Source organism: Kogia breviceps, chromosome 4 (assembly GCF_026419965.1).
Source record: "Kogia breviceps isolate mKogBre1 chromosome 4, mKogBre1 haplotype 1, whole genome shotgun sequence".
Taxonomy (NCBI): Eukaryota; Metazoa; Chordata; class Mammalia; order Artiodactyla; family Physeteridae; genus Kogia; species Kogia breviceps.
In genome coordinates this window covers 182,168,772-182,187,887 of record NC_081313.1, presented here as the reverse complement: position 1 = coordinate 182,187,887, position 19,116 = coordinate 182,168,772, and the positions used below count along the sequence as shown (strand labels likewise).

Here is a 19,116-nt window from a genome sequence, read left to right as displayed (position 1 = left end):
GAGGGGCGGGGCTGCGTCTGGTCCGTGTGTTTTGCCTATCGCCCCCACAAGCCTCCGCGGCTGCAAGGCGGGCGGTAAAATTAGACAATCTCTGAGGAATTTAGGGGTGATAAAATAAACTGAAAGGAAATACGACGCTGGAGGTGTTTTTTACTTGGCGCTCTGGAAAATTATGCCGAAGATAAGATTACGTTAGGGTGTTCTAGCTGTAAGTGATTTAATTTCCGGCTTTTAAATAACCTCGCAGTAGCAAGAGGGCTGTTTTGTGGGAACCTCTGCGGCCAGTCCTATAATCATCGCAGGTTTGGTAAGCTCCTTTGATGTTTCTTGGCGTCGCAGTGTCTCCTTACACCCCGCTCAAACTAACGACCAAGAAAATTTCCTTCTTTTTCCGCCCTAAGCGTCGGCTGGGGCGTTTACGGAGCGCCTGGCTACACGCAAAATAGGTTGAGAATGCTGGCTTTGTTAGCTCTTCCACCTCCCAGCTGCGATTCCGCCACCTTTCCGGCACCAGTTTTCCACGGAGCGGGGGAAGGTTTGTTCAGGCGGTAATGTGAGCGATGGAGAGCGGCAGATGAAGCTTCGCTCGCTGGCCCGCTACTCACCTCTTGCTGTGCTGCCCGGTTCCTAACAGGCCCCGGACTGCTACCGGTCCGCGGCCCAGGGGTTGGGGACCCCTGCCCTAGCGACTTTAGCTCTTCTGAGAACCGGGCCGCTCAGGTGGGTCACCCCCCATCTCTCTCTCGCTCCCTGGCCGCCAGACCCCTGTCCCCGCCATTCGGGGATGACGGAGTGGACAGGCCTCCTCCAGCTAAAGTGCGGTCACGAAAGGTCCGTACCTGGCCATGCCTTCCTCTTGGCTGCCACCGGGTGCCTGCCCGCGGTGTCCCAGGCCTGGGGGCCCACCTCTGGACCGCATACACGCTCACTCACTCATCTTTGAAACGTCTCGGCTCCTGCTAGCAGCCATGGTAGTAATAGGACCTAACATTCATTGAGTACCTACTGTATGCCCGGTGCTTCCACCTCCTGCTCCAAAGCAAGGCGGGGTGGGCTGCGGCAGGAAGTGTGGGAGGGCAGGAGGAGCCGCAGACGAGGGGCCTGGGAGAGGATGCCTGACCCTGGGGAAGGACACGTTCGGGGGAAGTGGCTTACAGTGCCCCAGAGCCTGCAGTGGGTGTTGGGCACACAGCGGCGGCCGCTGCAGTCCCGGTTCCTGCTCTCGCAGGGCTCAGGGACCAGCAGGAGACAGGCAGACCGCCAAGTGGATGTCTGGTCTGGTTTCCGATGGTGAGTATCCCATTGAAGGGCACAGTCAGGGCCTCTGAGAAAGACCAGGGCATTGGGGGAGGGGTTCCGGGGGGGGGGTCCTATTCTGAATTGCACTGGGTGGTCAGGGAGGGAGGAGACTCTTTAGCTATGATCTGGAGCCTGAGAGAACCTTCCAGACCTACCTTCAGGCTTTCATAGTCCTGGAAGCCCCACTCCCTGGAGGTGGACGGGTCTACCACAACCAGGAGGCTAAAATCATTCCCTTCCTGTTTCATAGGGAGTGCTCTGCACAGGGCCTGGCATACAGTAGGCATTCAATCGATGCAAATTCTTTTTAAAAAAAATGAATTTATTTATTTTATTTATTTATTTTTGGCTGTGTTGGGTCTTTGTTGCTGTGCGCAGGTTTTCTCTAGTTGTGGAGAGCGGGGGCTGCTCTCCCTTGCGTGGGCTTCTCATTGCCGTGGCTTCTCTTGTTGTGGAGCACAGGCTCTAGGCGTGCAGGCTTCAGTACTTGTGGCACGCAGGTTCACTAGTTGTGGCACACGGGCTTAGTTGCTCCGCAGCATGTGGGATCTTCCCGGACCAGGACTCGAACCCCTGTCTCCTACATTGGCCGGCGGATTCTTAACCACTGAAGCACCAGGGAAACCCGTAAACTTTACTTTTATTGGTGTAATTTGTGTTGAAATAGGCCCGTGTGGCAAGCAGCTGCTGTGTTGGGCAGCGCTGTCTAGCGCTCACTCCCACGTAGGGAGACATGTGGCCCTGGAGAGCAAGTGAAAGTCATGGTCACAGAAAAGGAGTTCAGTGGGAGGTGGGGGTGGAGAGAGTTCCAAATCTAAGCCAAAGACGCAGGAAAGGACCAGACCCCAGGCCTGCCATTCCGGGGACAGTCGGGAATTTAGAAGATGGGCTGGATTTCAGAGGATGCTGTGGTCGTCATGTGGTACCTGTCTGGGATGTGCGGGTGGCATTGGGACCTGCAGCCTGGGCTGGGGCTCACTGAGAAGGTGCTGGAAGGTGGACAGTGAGCAGGCCAGGTGGAAAGAGTGTCAGGCAGAGGGCGCAGCCAGGGCAAAGGCCCTGAGGCAGGCCTGGCACTGATCATTAGAGGCAGAGTGAGGAGAAGCCCCCGTGTCTGGAGCGGAGTGAGCAAGGGGCAAGGGAGAGCGTGGGGCCTGGAGGACACCTTTGTTGAGGGGGCGGTGGGCAGCATGGAGGACTGGGAGCAAGGGAGCTTCCTGACCTAACAGGCTTGAGATTTTATTGTTACTTTTAAAAAAAATTTTGGCTGCGCCGGCTCTTAGTTGTGGCATGTGGGATCTTTAGTTGAGGCATGCGAACTCTTAGTTGCGACATGCACGCAGGCTCCAGTTCCCTGACCGGGGATGGAACCTGGGCCCCCTGCATTGCACGACGTCTTACCCACTGGACCACCAGGGAGGTCCCTGTTGTTACTGTTATTTTGTTGTCACTGCATCGTTGGGGCCATAGGACCCTCCGGGGTCTCACTCAGAGCCCTGACACTGCAGGGAAGGGGCCCAAGGCCCTCACCACACCTGCAGCCCCTGTGCCCAGCCACCCAGACCGCCAGGCCCCACTCCCATAGCCCAGCACCGGAGGCTGAGGCCCTGGGGTTTCCAGCAACCCCAGGTCCTCCAGCCCCTGGCCCGTGTCCCTCAGGCATCACGGAGATCCTGCCCCAGAACACCTGGATCCGCCCTCAGTGAGCCTGCAGCATTCCACACCTCCCCTACCCCCACTGCAGTCCCCCCGGGATCAGTCCAGGACAAAGAGGTGCTGGTCAAGGGCGGAGGACAGCTGCAGAGGCCCCGGACCTCCCTGCCACGTTCTGAGGCTGAGCCAGAATTCCTAAGATTCTGACATGTGTTGACTCAACATGCCCTTCCCTCAGCTGACTGGGGATTGGAACCCCGGCCCAGGTGGGGGCCGCTGAGGTCGTAGGAGTATACAGAACCACATAATTCTGTAAGTTTTAGGTCCTGAGGGAGTTTCTCAAATTATAATATTCCAAGCTTTTGCATTTCAAAATCTGGGTTTCAAAATCTGGGATGTCTGATCTGAATTTCTTGAGTTCCAGGAGGCTGAGAATCTAGACCATGGGTCAATAAGCTTTTTTCTTTCTTTCTTCTTTAAGCTTTTTTCTGTAAAAGGCCAAAAAGTTAATATTTTCAGCTTTGCAGCCCAGAGACTACTCGGCCACAAGCAGTCTGTACACAAACAGCTGGGCGCCAATAAAACTCTGTCCAAACATGGAAATTTGGATATTATATGATTTCCATGTGTCATGGAATAGTATTCTTCTTTTGATTCCTTAAAACCTCTTAAAAATGTAAAAACCATTCTTAGCTCGAGGGCTGTACAGGAAAAAAAAAAAGCATCTGATTTTGGCCCACGGTCCAGAACAGCGCTGGGCAGTAGAAAAATAAGACAAACCATACACAGAATTTTAAATGTTGGCTCATGTTAAAGAACTAAAATAGAATAGTTTTGGTCATATATTTCACTTCACTTGATATCTGGGAAATGTGATCATTGCAACAGTTAATCGATATGAAAAATGATGTATGAGGTACTTCACACCTGTTTCTGTCCCGAGTCTGAAATCTGGCCTGTTTCCCGACACTGACGTTTCCTCGGAGACACTCATATGTAGCCCGACTGCATAAAACTGACGCTGAAAAGGAAAATGCAGGCACACCCAAGTGGTTTCACATATACTCAGACATTTTCCAAAAACTGGATGCGGTGTTGGTTTGCACTTTTAAATTGGAATCAAGTAAAATCAAGGAAAGTGAAGCCTTCCCTTCCTTGGCCTTGCCAGCCACACCTCCAGGACTCGGGAGCCGTGCGGCCGGCGGCACGGGGCCCTCTCGGTCCCATTGGTCAGCACTGGTCTAAATGCCGAGATTCGCGTCACCCAGCACTTACGTGGTGCCTACGATGTCCCAGGCATTTTTCTGGGCACCTGGTGAATGTCAGTGCCTGGGAGGCAAGCCCATTTCTCAGGCGGGAGACAGGCCTGGCAGTGTTGGGGGGCTAGTGCAGTTCACCAGAGGGAAGGCAGGCAGGTGGTTCTAAAGTTTGCAATCATCCAGGCTCAGTCTTCTGTGGTTTAGCTCCTGTCCAGCCCTGTAGAGGCCCCACAGCCGACCGGCGTCCCAGACATGGCCGGTCACTGCATGGACTGTGCCTGCCTCGGTGGGTATCAGCGGGTGTCACGTGCAGCTTCCCTGTCCAGAGGCCCCCAGCTCTGGATGGTGTCCCTACAGAGTCACTGGTGGTCCCCCTGGATAAGCACCAGGGGTCGGGACACGACAGGAGGACCATGGGCGTGTTGCCGGCAGCCACTGACCACCCCAGGCTGGAGTAAGTACTCAGGGGACTGGCTCGAGCCTCATTCCCCATGGTACCCTGGGTCCTGCCCACCCCCGTGCCCCAGCAGGACCTGCAAGGGGTCCACCTGAACTGCCCTCTGCCCCCACAACTCCCCACCTAGACACTGACGAACCACCCTGTTCCCACACTCCACCGCACTGTCTCATTGTTGACCACTGGTTCCCATTTCACACATGAGGAAACACGCCCAGCAGGGAAGGGACTCATCCAGGACCACCCGGCTAGGACTTGAACCCTGAAGAAAGCCTTCAGATAGACGGAATGGGAGATGTACAGTCAGGGAAAGTCAGTAGATATCCGGGGAGTGGGGTGCCAGGGAGGAGTGCTCCCAGGGAAGGGCAGAGTGAGTCATCTCTAAGCCCTCACAGAGCCCAACCAGCCACTTGTCAAATGTGTCAAACTCCTACTTATGCTTCAAAACCCCACATCCCACATCCCCTCTTACATGCCTCTTTCCTTCACCCCTCCAGTGGAGCACCCACTCCCTCCCCTATTTCCTCCACTGCAGGTCCCTCCTTCTGTCCTGTACCTGCTCACATGGAGCAGGGGTGCCTATGCCTGGGTTTGTCTTCCCAGGGATGGACAGGGCCAGAGCCAAGGTCTCCTGGGAGCCAGTATCACCTAGCAAGGGGCTGGCCCAGAGGCCCCATCAGGGAGCTTTTGATGAATGAATGAATAGGTGTGTGAATGAATGAGTGAGTTACTGAAGAAATGAATTTGTTCTATTATTAATTTATTGATTTATCTGTACAAGCAGGCAGCTCCTATTGAGTGCCAAGTATGTGCCTGGCCTGGTTCCCTTGGCAGCCTCGGCCCTACCCCCAAGGCATCTCCTGACTTCAACTCTCTGTTGTTTCACCCCCTTCCCCATTCCCCACCATCCCTCAGCCCAGAATTGAAGGCCCCTTCACATCCCCTACTTCCCCAACCTATCAGGTTGATCCCTACACGCTTTCAACCACTAATGGTCCCTCCAGGTCTTTGCATGTTCTGCCAGGAACACTAATCCCTTTTGGACTGGCAAACTCCTACTCATCCACCAAAGCCCCAGCACCAATGGCCCCTCCTCTGAAGAGTCTGCCCTAGTTCCCTTGCTACCTACCCAGCTAGGAGAGTTCCCGGAAGGGGACCTAGACTGGGAGGCGCCTCTAAGTGGCAGAGAGGGGGTTCCTCATTAGTGTCCAAAGGGAATTAGGGTCCCACCCAACCATTCCCCCCTGCCATCACCGTGCAAAAGGGTAAACTGAGACCCAGAAAGGGTGAGAGAGCCGCCCAGGGGCTCCCAGCAGGGAGAGGGTAGGGGTGCCGGGTCTCGGCAGTGCGGGGCCCCGGTCCCTCCCTGCCTCAGTCTCCCGTGGGTTCAGAGGGGGCGGGACCCTCCGGGCTTCTGGTGACGGGGTGCTGCGCCGGGGCGGGGGTCGGGCGGTTGAGGGGCTCAGGAAGCCCGCAGCCGCTGGAATCCGGCGCCAAGCGGCCTTATAAGGACATGTGCGCCGGGCGCCAATCAGCGGCGGGGGCGGGGCGCCGGGTCCGCGTCCCCCGCCGGCTCGCCTGCCAGCCCTGCCGTCCGTCCGTCCCGTCCCGTCCCTTCCCGTCCCTTCCCGCGGCGCCGCGCCCGCCAGCCATGAGCTCCACGCAGTTCAACAAGGGGCCCTCGTACGGGCTCTCGGCCGAGGTCAAGAACCGGGTGAGTGAGGGGCGCACCCCCGCCCCGCCAGCCCAGCCCGTCGCACCCTCCGCTGCTGCAGGGCGGGCGCCCCGCCGGACCCCCAGCGTCGGGGGCGGCCCTCCTCCTCCCTAACCTCTGGGGGGTGCCCCCTAAGCTCCCCCAGCTCGGCGGAAGCAGTGAGGTCTGTGCTCTGGAAGCCCCCAACATCTGGGAGCGGTTGGGTCGAACCCCTTCCCCAGCCCCGCTCCTCCAGCCCTCCCCCGCCTGAAGCCCCCCCCACCCGGTCCACGGCTCTCAACCCCCCAGCCCTGGGCCCCTCCAGAGCTTCAGGGCCTGAGAAGGCCCGAGGGAACCCCAGCGGCCCCCTTCTCATCCCCCTCCCCCACTTCTGCTTTTGGGGCCAATTAAGCTCAGGGGAGGGGAGGGGAACGGGGCGGGCCGGGCGTTTGTGAGAAGCCCGTTGGCCCCCCCCAGGAATTTCCTGACCTCTTACACCTGGGAGGCGGGGCACCCAGGGGGAAGGTGGAGTTGAGGGGGCCCGTCTTCCACCCCGCCCCCCCCTGCTGTTCCCTACCACATTCTCTTTGTCCCCGTCTGACAAACTTTAAAGGGATAGCAAAGGCGTCCTCAGGACCCGTGGGGTCCCCTGAATGTGACCCTAAGATGTGGGTTTTGTAACTTGCAAACGCGGGCTGGGACCTGGGGACACACTTTTAAAGAAAGCACTTGTGGTTCTGGCTCAGAGAGAGGGGCAGGCACTTCTGCAAGGCCACACAGCAGGGTCAGAGCACCTAGGCAGAGAGCAGAGGACGATCCCAGCCCTGAGGGAGGTCCTAAGCCTGACCCGCAAGGGTCATCCCGCGGGAAGGGGAGCTTGTCACCCCTGTTCACCCGACACGCACACACCGCCACCTGGGAGTGTGGTCCCACAGTGGCAGCCGCCCCGCTGGGAGCCTGCCTGGGCACGCCGGGGACACAGCCCTGCCAGCGCCCAGGCCCTTCCCGGTCGGCACTCCAGGGCCTGCAGACACGAGGGAGAGTTTCCGCATCACCTCTGTGAGCCCCAAGGAGCCTCCTTCCAGCCCGTTTGGGAAGTCGAGGGACCGAGCATGGTCACTGGGCAAGCTCCCCATGATTCCCCCTTAAACACACAATTCCCCACTCCAGCAATAATGCCACGGTGAGGAGGGGGGAGGTTTAACGGGCCCCACCCAGCGCCAAGATGGTCTAAGACCCCTGGTTTGCACACGGGGTTCAGAGACATCGCGCAAACTGCCCGGCAGCACACAGCTGGCCAGAGGCAGAGTCGGTCAGGAGGACTCGAACCCAGACCTGCCGCAGCCACTGCCCCATGGCCACCGGTCCTCCTGGCAGTCCAGGCATCTCCCCTGAGGCAGCAGGAAGTGGGTGAGAGTACAGCACCCCAGCGGGGTGGGGGCCGCTTCCTGCGACGGAGTGCGTGGAGCCAGGTTGACATCTGCCCTGTCGGGGATGAGGTCAGAAGGCTCCCTGTGACTAGCCCTCAGTCTGCAGGTCTGGAGAATGGGCGAGCCACCCTGGAATTGGAAACCAAGTTCCTGTGGCTTCTCAGCCACTCGCCATCCACTTTACCAGCTGCTTGAGAGGAGGGAGACCGGGGGCCCTCTCTGCCCAGCCCCCCAGGCCTCAGTCCCCCACCCCACCATGGCCCGGAGGCAGGCTGAGGTCCAGTGTATCCCTCTGAGATCCCTGGCCGGCTGGGGGGCCTGGACCACTGGGAACAGCTGGTCCCGATTTAGCAGGGAGGCAGCGGCTGCATTCCTGGCAGTTTGCGGTGGGGAGGAATGTGCTGAAGGCTGGCTGGGCATCGGGGAGGAAGACAGCCTCTGTGGGCGGGGCGGGGCCGGGCGCCTCTGCTGGGACGCTGGCCCCCTGGCCCCTGGGAGCCGTCGGGGACGGGGCCCAGCTGGGCAGGCGGGCCAGGCGTCCAGACCAGCCTGCCTGCTTCAAGCTCGGCTCTCGTAATGATACCCACTGCTTCCTCCAGCCCTGCTGCTCCCGGCCCGCGGGAACCAGAGAGCCGCGGGAACCAGAGACCGGGCAGATGGGGTTAGCAGGCCAACCTCCCGCCTTTGTGTCCCTTGTGCTCTGGGCGGCTCAGCCCTGGTCTTGCATCTGGGGCTTTATATGCAGGAAGCAGGAAGCAGCGCCCAAGTTTGGGAAGCCTTATGAAAACAATTCAAACATAAATGGGGAAACGGAGGCACAGGGTGAAAACTTTGTCGGGGAGCAGGGGGCAGAGCTGGGAGGAGGACTTGGGGTTGCAAAGGCAGCTCTGGGTCCCTGTGCCCTCTGGGTGTGTGGAGGAGAGGAAGAGAGAGGGGCAGGGATGGCGTGAGTAAAGGTCAGAGGTCTGGGGTCGAAGCTCACCCAGCTGGGCAGCCAGGTCCTCAGCTTCTTACCACCCCTCCAGGGAGCCGCCCTGGGGCTGCCCCGCACACCACACCGTCCTGGGTCTCCCTGGGTGCTGTGAGATGCTGTCGTGGGGAGCAGGGAGTGTTGTGTCTGTGGACAGCAGTGAGCGCCAATGCAGGACCATGAGCATCTTTATCCAGAGACAGCCCGAGCTGGACGGCGCGGCTTGCAGTGAGGATGGAACGGCTTGTAGTGAGGATGGAATGTAAGCTAGGAGATAGATCATATGGCAGAAGGTGGAGAAAAGCTAGAAAGAAAATAAAGCAGGGCTGGGGGGTGGGTGATGAGGAGGACTGTCATAGCCAGGTGGTCAGGGGGGTCCTCTCCAAGCTACAGCTGGAGTGAAGGGAGGGACCCAGCTGTGCAAACATCTGAGTCCAAAGTGACAGCATGTGCAAAGGCCCTGAGGCAGTAATCGGCCCTGTGGCCAGTTCAAGAGGCAGAGAAAGGTTTGGTGGTTCCTTAGTAAGTTAAGCTTAGGACTATCTTGTGACCCAGCAATTCTACTCCCTGGTATATACCCAAAAGAATTGAAAACAAGTGTTCAAATAAAACTTGTAAATGGATGTTTATAGCAGCTTGATTCACAAGAGCCAAAAGGTGGAAACAGCCCAAATACCCATCAGCAGGTTAATGGTTAAACACGTGTCCCTCCACACACGGTAACATCACTCAGCCATGAAAATGGGTGAAGCCTGACACTCACTACGGCATGTATGGACCCTGAGACCATGATGCTCAGTGAGAGAAGCCAGACACGGAAGGCCACACAGGGTGTGATTCCATTTATGTGAAACGTCCAGAACAGGCCAATCCACAGATACAGAGAGTGGGTTCATGTTTGTCAGAGGCTGAGGGCAGGGAGGAGTGGGAGGTGGCAGCTTATAGGGACGGGCTTCCTTTTGAGATGACGGAATATTCTGGAACCAGACAGAGGTGATGATTGCACAACCTGATGAATGTACTAAATGCCACTGATTTATGAGCTTGAAACTGAGCTTGAAAATGGTACCTGTTGTGTGTTTCTCAACACAATTTAAAAACAACAGAGAAAGGCCAGTGTCTCTAGTACTGGGAGACCAGGGAGGTGGTAGACGTGGGGACAGATCCTTCCGGGGCTGTATTGGCTGCCCTGTGGGGTTTGACACCAGTGAAAGTAGATTAGCCCCGACGATTGTCAGTGAGAGATTTGGGGTGGTTTATCTGTGCTGATGGGAAAGGGTCTGCTTGGGTGGTGTGGGGACCTCCAGGCCCCTCGGTCTTTTGTTCCCCTGGAGCCCTGGGCCCTGCTCCATTAGGAGCTTCACTGGGCTCCTGCTGGGTATGTGCTCACGCCAACACTGTGCCCTCTGCCCTCTGCCCCTCCAGCTCCTATCTAAATATGACCCTCAGAAGGAGGCAGAGCTCCGAAGCTGGATCGAGGGACTCACTGGCCTCTCCATCGGCCCCGACTTCCAGAAGGGTCTGAAGGATGGGATCATCTTGTGCACGTGAGTGAGTGTATCCGCATATGCTCATCACCCTGACTGTTCTGCACAATGAGGTCACGCTCCACGTGCTGTGTGATGCCTGCTTGCTTTTCCTGATGGGTCTCTGGTCTTTCTTGCTCTTCTTCCTTTTTCTTGTGTTACTGCTTTGTCTAGGATCTCTAACGGGGAGCATCCTCTCGGGAGAGCCTATAACATTTCTGGAAGACCTTCCTCGCTGCGCCCTATTCAGCCATGGTTCAAACATTCCATGGTTTGCACCTTAAAAATGTTAATGGAAAGTCCCAGATTCACTCCCCAAACTCGGTGGTTCTGGATTATACTCCCAGCGCTGGTTATTATCACTCTTTGGCATCTTTGCATCTTTGGTGGGTGAAGACTGGATTGCAAGAGGGGAAACTGAGGCCCAGAGAGATGCAGTGAGGTTGGCCAGGAAGGCATGAATTAGTCTCTTGGGTCTCTGAAGTTCTCTGACACTAATGGAGGTTCCCTTTTCCCCACCATCCCATATGTTTCCCCCCCCGCCAGACTCATGAATAAGCTGCAGCCAGGCTCAGTCCCTAAGATCAACCGCTCCATGCAGAACTGGCACCAGGTGAGGGACAGGGGCGTGGAACGAGGATGGGGCTGGGGGACCCCATCTGACGGGTGGGTAGACCAAGGCCCCTCACTATCCTTTTCCTGCTTCCTCCCAGCTAGAAAACCTCTCCAACTTCATCAAGGCCATGGTCAGCTACGGCATGAACCCTGTGGACCTGTTCGAGGCCAACGACCTGTTTGAGAGTGGGAACCTGACACAGGTGCAGGTGTCTCTTCTCGCCCTGGCCGGGAAGGTGAGGCCCAGAGAGGGGCAGCAATCTGCCCAAAGTCACACAGCGAGCCAGGCGGGGATTTTCAGATGCTGTTCATTCATTCCTTCACAAAGATCTCTGAGCACCCACGAGGCGCCGGGCACTTTGGATCCAAGGGTGACCAAGGCAGACACAGTCAACCCCTTTATGGGCAGACAACGAACAAATCTCCATTTTTTTATTTACAAAAAATTTTATGTTAGAGCGTTTTTAGGTTCACAACAAAACAGAGTGGAAGGTACAGAGACTTCCCGTCATGCACAGCCCCCCCTACTTTACATAATCGGTGAACCTCCATGGACATCTCCTTAACACCCAGAGTTCCCATTAGGGTTTGCTCTTCAAATCATTGTTTTACAAATTATACCTCTTGAGAAGTGCCTTGAAGGAGAAGAAAGCATGAGGCCGACGTCTAGGGTCTAAAACAGGGACCAAGACAGGGCTGAAACAATGTTTCAGGAGGAGGAGGTTTTCATGTCAGGGAACTGTGTTCTGAACGGTGCTTTCAGAAGCCCCCATGCGGCTGCCACGTGGGTAGTGAGGTGGGGAGACCAGGGAGGAGTGGGGGACAGGCGTCCAGGGGCGAGACCATGGCTGTGGCCTGGCCGAGTGGCTGGGGCTGGGTAGAAGGTGATGGAAGGTGAGAGAGATAGGAGGTGATGACGCCCCCTAAAATTCTCGGCCCGTGCAGCTGTAAGGCTGGGGGCCACAGGGCTGCTGAGCCCGAGGCGGCTGGTGCGGGGGGCAGGTTGCAGCCAGATACCTGGGCCTCCCCTGGGCTCACACACCCTGGGGCCTGGCCGGGGGGACCCGGCTGCCCCTCCCTGATACTCCCACCCCCTCTTCCCCCCCAGGCCAAGACAAAGGGGCTGCAGAGTGGCGTGGACATTGGCGTCAAATACTCGGAGAAGCAGGAGCGGAACTTTGATGATGCCACCATGAAGGCAGGCCAGTGTGTCATCGGGCTCCAGGTGGGTGCGCGGCTGCTCCAGCCCCAGGGTGCACGGGTGGTGGGCTTGTGCTGCGACCCAGGCCCTGTCCAGCCTGGTGGCCTCTCAAGTTCGGGGCAGGGTCTGGAGGCCTGGTGGGGGGCAGCCTGACCTCTCCCACCTGCGTCCCTGCAGATGGGCACCAACAAATGCGCCAGCCAGTCAGGCATGACGGCTTACGGCACCAGAAGGCATCTGTACGACCCCAAGAACCACATCCTGCCCCCCATGGACCACTCGACCATCAGCCTCCAGATGGGTACAAACAAGTGCGCCAGCCAGGTGGGCCTCCCCAGCCCCCCCGGGCCCCCACCCACCTTACCGAACCCCGAGGGCTCATCGGAGTCGCCGAGAGCCTCTCCCGCTGAAAAGCCCACTCTGGGTTTCCCTCCTACCCCTCTGGCCGCGCCTGCTCTGACTCTGCCCAAGCCTGCTGCGCGTCCCAGGGGAAGTGACTCAGCGGCTCCGTGCCTCAGTTTCCCTCAAAGCTTTGCCCAGAGGCCCATCCAACTCCTGATATCTTTAGACCCTGCAGTTGTCACTTTTCCTGCTATGTTGGTGTATCAGTGTGATGCTTTTGGAGCATTCAGGCCCTCGCAGGCCTGAGCCCCAGCCAGGGGAGCTTCCTGGCCGGCAGGGAGAGCTGCACCCAAACACCAGATCTACTCAGCACAGAGTCAGAAAAGAGAGGGTTCTGAGCAGGGCTTGGAAGGATCCGTTGGAGTTTGCGCTGTGAGTGCAAAGACAGGGAGGTGGGAATTTAGGGGAAGTTCTCTGGGGGCCTCTGTCTCCCCCTTTCTTCCCTCCCTGACACCTCTTCTCTCTCTCCAGGTGGGCATGACGGCTCCAGGGACCCGGCGGCACATCTACGACACCAAGCTGGGGACAGACAAATGTGACAACTCTTCCATGTCCCTGCAGATGGGTTACACGCAGGGCGCCAATCAGAGCGGCCAGGTCTTCGGCCTGGGCCGGCAGATATACGACCCCAAGTACTGCCCGCAAGGCCCAGCGGCCGATGGGGCTCCAGCGGCTGCCGGAGATGTCCCAGACCCGGGGGAGGCCCCAGGGTACCCCCCCTACTACCAGGAGGAGGCGGGCTACTGAGGCGCCCATGCGGGCTGTCTCCCATCATTGCCCCATCCGGGTTTTCGGGTTTTTCTGTGTTTTTGTCTCGTGTTTCTTACATGTCTGAGTGCTGCCAGCTGAAGGTCTGGGGAGAAGGGGCGAAGGCCATATCCAGATGCATGTGGGGTGGGGGTCCCCGCCAGGGCACCTCCAGGCATGTTTCCCAACAGGCTTTGGGCCAAGTTGCAGGGGAGAAAGACAAAACCCGGGCAGGGAGGGGGACTGACCCCAAGTGGTTTCCCGTTGCTTATTCCCTTCTTCTCTTTTCTCTGCCGATCAGTTTGTGGTTTCTGTACCCACGGAAGTTTCAGGCCATTTTAGTGAAATGAAAATACTTTCTTTTTCAGGGGAATGGTAGGGGGATGGTGGAGGGGGCTACTGGGAGAAGGTCGGGCCACAGGGACTCGTGAGGTACTGGATTTCCCTAGGACTCTCAGACCACCAGCGCTGGCCCCTCCCAGGGGCCCAGTGGGAACACTGAGGCCCAGGCAGGATAGTGCAGTTCTGAGTTGTTGAGGCAAAGCCAGAAGCCCCCCATACTTGTCCCCACACCCTACCAAATACTGCACAGGGACCCCCCACCTGGAAGCCCCCCCGGGGACCAGCCCCTGCCCAGGAGCCCTGGGACCAAGAAATAATGTGAAATACCGACTGTGGACCAAAGGAAATAAAACCTCTTTTTCGGAAATGAAGGTGCTGGAGTTGGTGCCTAAGACAGCCTGGGGGATGGTGCCTGGCTTGGATACCTTCTGGGGGGTGGGGCATAGGGCAAACCTCTAAGTAGGTCCTCAGGACGGAGGCTTCATCCAGCCTCCAGGCCTCTGTGCATTTACTCATCCCGGAGTTCTCTCCTGGCAAACTCCTACTCATCCTTAAAGCTCAGGCGACAACAAACTCTCCTTTAATGGAGCCCTTCCCACCCTTCTCACCTTCCCCAGCACCTTCAGAGCTGTGGATCCACACACTTGTTTCGTCAGGATCTTATGAAGTACACCCAATTTTCTGGAGGGGGAAACATCTGGAGGTTTCTTCCAAATTGGGATCACCATTGTGACCCAAGATTCTAATCTTAGGATGTTGAGGGCCCCCTCCCCCTTCTGCCACTGCCTGGCCCACTGTAAGGACCGAGGAATGTTTGTGGAATGAATGAATGAACAAATGATGAATCTAGTCGAACCCCCGTTTTCTGGATGGGCAAGTGGAGTCCCAGAGTATTAGGGCGAGTTTGGCTAGGACTGGGGTCCCCCCAGGGAGAGTAGGGAGAAAGGGACCTCCTGAGACCAGGAGCTGCGGTATTGCAGGCGGCTATGCAACTTGGGGAGACAGCCTGGCCGGTGTGTTCGGAGGCCAACGCGCGTGGGGTGACCCGGGCGCCCCTCTTCCTCGGGGTGCTGCAGCAAGAGGCGAGCGATCCCTTTAAGAAACCCGGCTCGGCGCGGCCCGGCTGTGACCCCGCCTCCCCCGTCGGCGCGCGCGGCTCCGGCTGGCCCGGCCTCTGAGTGGCGGGTGTGGAAGCCAATGGGAGCGAACGGGGCAGGGCGGGACCTGGCGGGGGCGCCGGCACCGGACGCCAGGTGCAGGTCGCTGCCGCGGTGCCGCGCCCGCTGCGAGGGCTCCTCTTAAAGGAGCCGCTCTCCCCAGCCTGTCGGGCGGAGGGAAAGAGGCAAGAGCTTCGGGCTGGAACGTTGGGAGTGTCCCGGAGAGAGGAAGGCCCTGAGGCTCGAGGATGCGGGGGTGCGAATGGGTGTGAAGGAGGCAGATTCCGTGGGAAATCAGGGGTGAGGCCCGACTCCAGACTCTTACTCACTTTCACTCCCTGCCAGGGAGTGTTGGGCGCGGCAGAATTGATCACTAAGTCTCCACGGGGAGGTATGGGCATCAGACTCAACAACCTACACCTGCAGCCCCTCTCCCCATTAGTACGCCACTAAGCTTTCTGCCCCGTTTTACCAATACAGAAACAGAGGCTGTTCCCCGCAGGTCGCACTTGTAAAGGAGAGTACTGGAGTGAGGGTCAGGGGTCCTGGGTCCACTCCCTGCCCCTCTGGCGGCCTCAGTTTCCCCATCTGTACAATGATGAAGTAGGCCAGGCTGGACAGTTCCAAGCAAGGGACAGGATCAGGAATCGCTGGTGCCAGGCGCCGCCCCTGCTCTTTACTCATTTTCTGGATCTTGTGGGTCTTCTGAGCGGAAGAATACTACATGAGGGGAGGGCAGAGCTGGGGCCCTGCCTCCAGCTGAGTAACTTGCCTGTCTCTCTGGGGGCCTGGTGTGGCCCCTCTTCCAGCCAGTCGTGTAAAATACTCGTTGCTATTATCATTGGAGGAGAGCGCGCGGCGGGGGGGCGGGGGAAGGAATCCTTCCCCGAGTTAGGGATGAGGCTGGGGGATAGGACCTGGAGGCCCCACCAGTGGGGCTTAGGGTGGAGCCTGGTGAGGAAAGAGTTAAGCTGCTCCACCCCCTGCAGGTTTAATTTATCGCCTTTGGGCCCCCAGCTGCAGCCCTGGGCCCCGCAACCAATCAGAAGCGAGGACGGATTCGGGCCGGGCTCCCATTGGCTTACTTACTCCGCCCCTCCGGGGAGACAGGAGCCCCTTTAATTAGCGCGTACTGTTTGCTCTGCTCTAAGCAGAGCTTCCAGGAACGCTGCGCGCTGGAGAGATGATGAGGTTCTGAGAGGAACAGGGAGTTGCCCGCAGCCACACAGTACGTCCTCAGCCTGACCCCTCAGTCCTGTCTCCTGTCCATTCCCACCATGGCCTTCTGGATGCAGCTGATGCTGCTGCTTTGGAAGAATTTCCTGTACCGCAGGAGGCAGCCGGTAATGTCTGGTCGGGTGGGCCAGGGAGGGGCGGCCCGGGCGCCCCCCACGGTCCCCCACTCCCCGCGGCCTGTTCTGCCCCCGCAGATGCAGCTCTTGGTGGAGCTGATGTGGCCGCTTTTTCTCTTCTTCATACTGGTGGCCGTACGCCATTCCCACCCTCAACTCGAGCAGCATGAATGTAAGCCTCCCAACGTCCAGCACTTTGGGGTTAGGGTTAGCAGTGGTCATCCTGTGCACAGGGGCCCCAGTGAGAGTCCGGAGCACAGGCCGGGCACTCGAATAATGGCTGAGAGGGGGCACTCTGTCGCCGGGGCTGGGGACTCAGGCGAGAAGCCCACGTCCGGCGTCCCCGCAGGCCATTTCCCCAACAAGCCGCTGCCGTCAGCGGGTACCGTCCCTTGGCTCTAGGGCCTCATCTGCAACGTGAACTACACCTGCTTCCCGTGCACGGCCCATGCCCGCCGAGGAGCCTGGCGTCCTCAGCAACTTCAGGACTCCCTGTATGCCAGCGGGAGCGGCCGGGTGTGTGTGTGGGGGTGGAGGGCCGCCCAGCCACCGCTTCGCGCCCTCTCTCTGTCCCCAGGGTCTCCCGGCTCCTGGCAGTTGCCCACACTGTCCTGGGGGGCCCCAGGGCCCACAGGGTGCTGGCTAGCCTGAGGCAGCTGATGCTTATGCTGAGGGCTGCCCGTGGAGCAGGAACAGGTGAGAAGGCAGGGCCCGTGGCAGGCAGGGCAGGGCCGGGCTCTGAGCGTCCACCTGCCTCCACTTAATGGGCTGTGAAACAAGCACGGGGTGGGGCCTGTCTCGGTTTAAGCTTTGCCTAAGGCTGGGCTTCTGTGCTTTACTTCCTCAGCCTGGCCTCGGCTGAGTGACCAGCCCAAGGAGGGGCCGTCCCTGGCCACTGAGCTGCTGAGGTGAGGGGGGGAAGCGCAAGGCCAGCTGGACCCCGGGAAGCTATTCTCAGGGAGTCCCGCCCTACCCCTCGTGGGCCAGCCTCCAGGCCTTTGCCTGGGCCCTCCCTGGTGCCTGGAATGATATCCCTTATACTCCAGCCCTGAGACCTTGAACAAGCCCCTGTGCCTCTAGCAGCCTCAGTTTTCCTGTTTGTAAAATGGGGCCTATGATAGTATGGACCCCCTGGGAACTTGGCAAGGTACTGGACCCCTAGTGAGACAGCAGTGAACGTCGTCGTTGTCACCTTGTCATCTTTCTCCCCAGGAATCCCTGGCGTTTGTGCTGGGCCAGGCCCAGGAGTCCTTAGACAGCCTTGTGGAAGCAGCAGAAGACCTGGCCTAGGAGGTAAGAGGCCCGTGCAGCCTCTACCCCAGCCAGGAAACTGGGTGGGCTGCCTGGAAGGGGAGGTGACAGGGCAGCCCCAGGCACCTATCCTCGGTAGGTTTCGGGGGGCATTTGAGCAGAAAAAGAGGGAGAGGGTGCTCCTGGCAGAGTCCCCTGCCCTGGTTAAGGCTTGGCGGTGGGACCACGTGGAAAGGAAGGCTGCCCAGGCCCTCTGGTGACCCGTCTCCAGCTCCTGGCACCGCCCGGCCTGGTGGAGCTGTGGGTGCTGCTGTGGAGACCCCAAGGGCCAGGTGGCCCCCTGGAGGCAGTGGCAGAAGCCCTGTGCAGTGCCAGGGGGCCCAGCAAGCCAGGTGGGCCCTCCGTCACCTCGTACGAGGCCAGTGACTTGAAGGAGCTGGTGGGGCAGGAGCTGGCGCGGGCCCTGCCACAACAGCCTGAGTGGCCGAGCTGGCTTCCCAGCCGGGGAGGTGAGGCCGGGACGTGGGCGGGTGCAGGGCCTCATGTTGCACCCCTCGGTGCTAGGCTCCACCCGAACTGAGCTGATGGGGGCCCTGGACGCCCACCCCCTGTCCCGCCAGCTCTGGAGGCGCCTGAAGCCGCTGGTCCTGGGGAAAGTAGTGTTCAGCTCACGGCCCAGGTGACGGTGGGAGGGGTCCCAGGTCCTGGCCTCAGACCAGGGTGGGGAGGGCCAGGCCAGAGGGAGGGCCCTGACCAGGAGATGGGCTGCCCCTGGGCTGGGTCCGGGAAGCGGGGTCCAGAAGGGGTAGGAGTTTGCCAGGTTGCAGGCTGCGCTCAGAGGCACAGGATGGAGCAGAGGAGAGGAAGCAGGAGGGGTAGGCAGGGGTCCTCAGAGGAGGGAAGGGTCGTGAACAGGCAAGGCTGGCATAGACCTCGGCGCCTGCCTCCTGCAGGTGAACCGAACTTTCCAGGGGCTGGCGCTGTTGAAGGGCATGCAGGAGGTGTGGGAGCTGCTGGGCGCCCCGCTCTTGAACTTCGTGAACGACAGCGCTGGTGTCGCGTGGCTGCAGGTGGGGCCAGGACGCCGGGCAGCAGTCATGCCCTGCTGAGGATTTGGGCAAAGGGCAGGGCCTTCTGGGCAAGGTTGTGGAGCTGGGAAGTGGTATCCACGGTGAGCTCCGGCCGCAGGGATGGCAAGAGGGGTCACAGGCCCTGAATGCTAGAAACAGACTCCCACCTTCCCTGACACCCCCCAGACGCTCCTGTAGATCACAGGAAGAAGCCAGCTAGGAGCTGGAGGCCAGGACCTGGGGGAGGCTCTTCGTGCCTTTCTGAACCCCCGAAGTGTGGTGGCTGCAGCTGGCAGGAGGCCCATGCTGATGTGGGACACCTGGTGGGCAAACTGGGCCGTGTGATGGAGGTGAGGGGCTGCCCACCTGGGGAAATCTCTCTGAGGGGAGGGGCAACCCTGCTGTGGGACTCCTAGGAGGAAACGAAGCTCCACCCTCAGGTCCAGAGGAGGACCCTGGGACCTCGGACCCACGCCCAGGCCCCTCCGCAGTGCGTGACTCTGGACAAGCTGGAGGCTGCGCCCTCAGAGGCTGCCCTGGTGGAGCGGGCCCTGGAGCTGCTCTCCAAGCACCGTTTCTGGGTCGGCGTCGTCCTCCTGGGGCCCGAGGACTTCCCGGACTCCTTGCAGTCCCCAGGCCCTGGCCATGCGCGCATCAAGATCCGCATGCACATCGATGACGTCACAAGAACC

General features: G+C 59.2%; 1 protein-coding gene across 4 annotated transcripts; it reads left to right on the top strand.

The window, feature by feature from the left end:
* Positions 1 to 46: 46 nt before the first annotated feature.
* CNN2 (calponin 2) lies at positions 47 to 13,961 on the top strand. Of its 4 annotated transcripts, none has more exons than XM_067033245.1 (8): positions 47 to 208; positions 1,229 to 1,290; positions 10,187 to 10,308; positions 10,834 to 10,900; positions 11,001 to 11,138; positions 12,011 to 12,127; positions 12,281 to 12,427; positions 12,977 to 13,961. In XM_067033245.1, exons 2-8 carry the CDS (start codon positions 1,288 to 1,290, stop codon positions 13,250 to 13,252), a joined length of 870 nt encoding a protein of 289 aa, XP_066889346.1. In that variant the 5' UTR covers positions 47 to 208; positions 1,229 to 1,287; the 3' UTR covers positions 13,253 to 13,961. The 4 variants fall into 4 exon arrangements, with proteins under 4 accessions (XP_066889346.1, XP_066889345.1, XP_066889344.1 ...); XM_067033244.1 differs by lacking the exon at positions 47 to 208 and adding an exon at positions 440 to 831; XM_067033243.1 differs by lacking the exon at positions 47 to 208 and having other exon boundaries at positions 1,208 to 1,290.
* Positions 13,962 to 19,116: the final 5,155 nt, after the last annotated feature.

Coding starts and splice junctions, on each gene's coding strand:
- CNN2 (XM_059060440.2), top strand. CDS start 6,320: ATGAGCTCCACGCAGTTCAACAAGGGGCCCTCGTACGGGCTCTCGGCC. Junction 10,309..10,833: donor GATGGGATCATCTTGTGCAC/GTGAGTGAGTGT, acceptor CCCCCCCGCCAG/ACTCATGAATAAGCTGCAGC. Junction 12,128..12,280: donor AGTGTGTCATCGGGCTCCAG/GTGGGTGCGCGG, acceptor GCGTCCCTGCAG/ATGGGCACCAACAAATGCGC.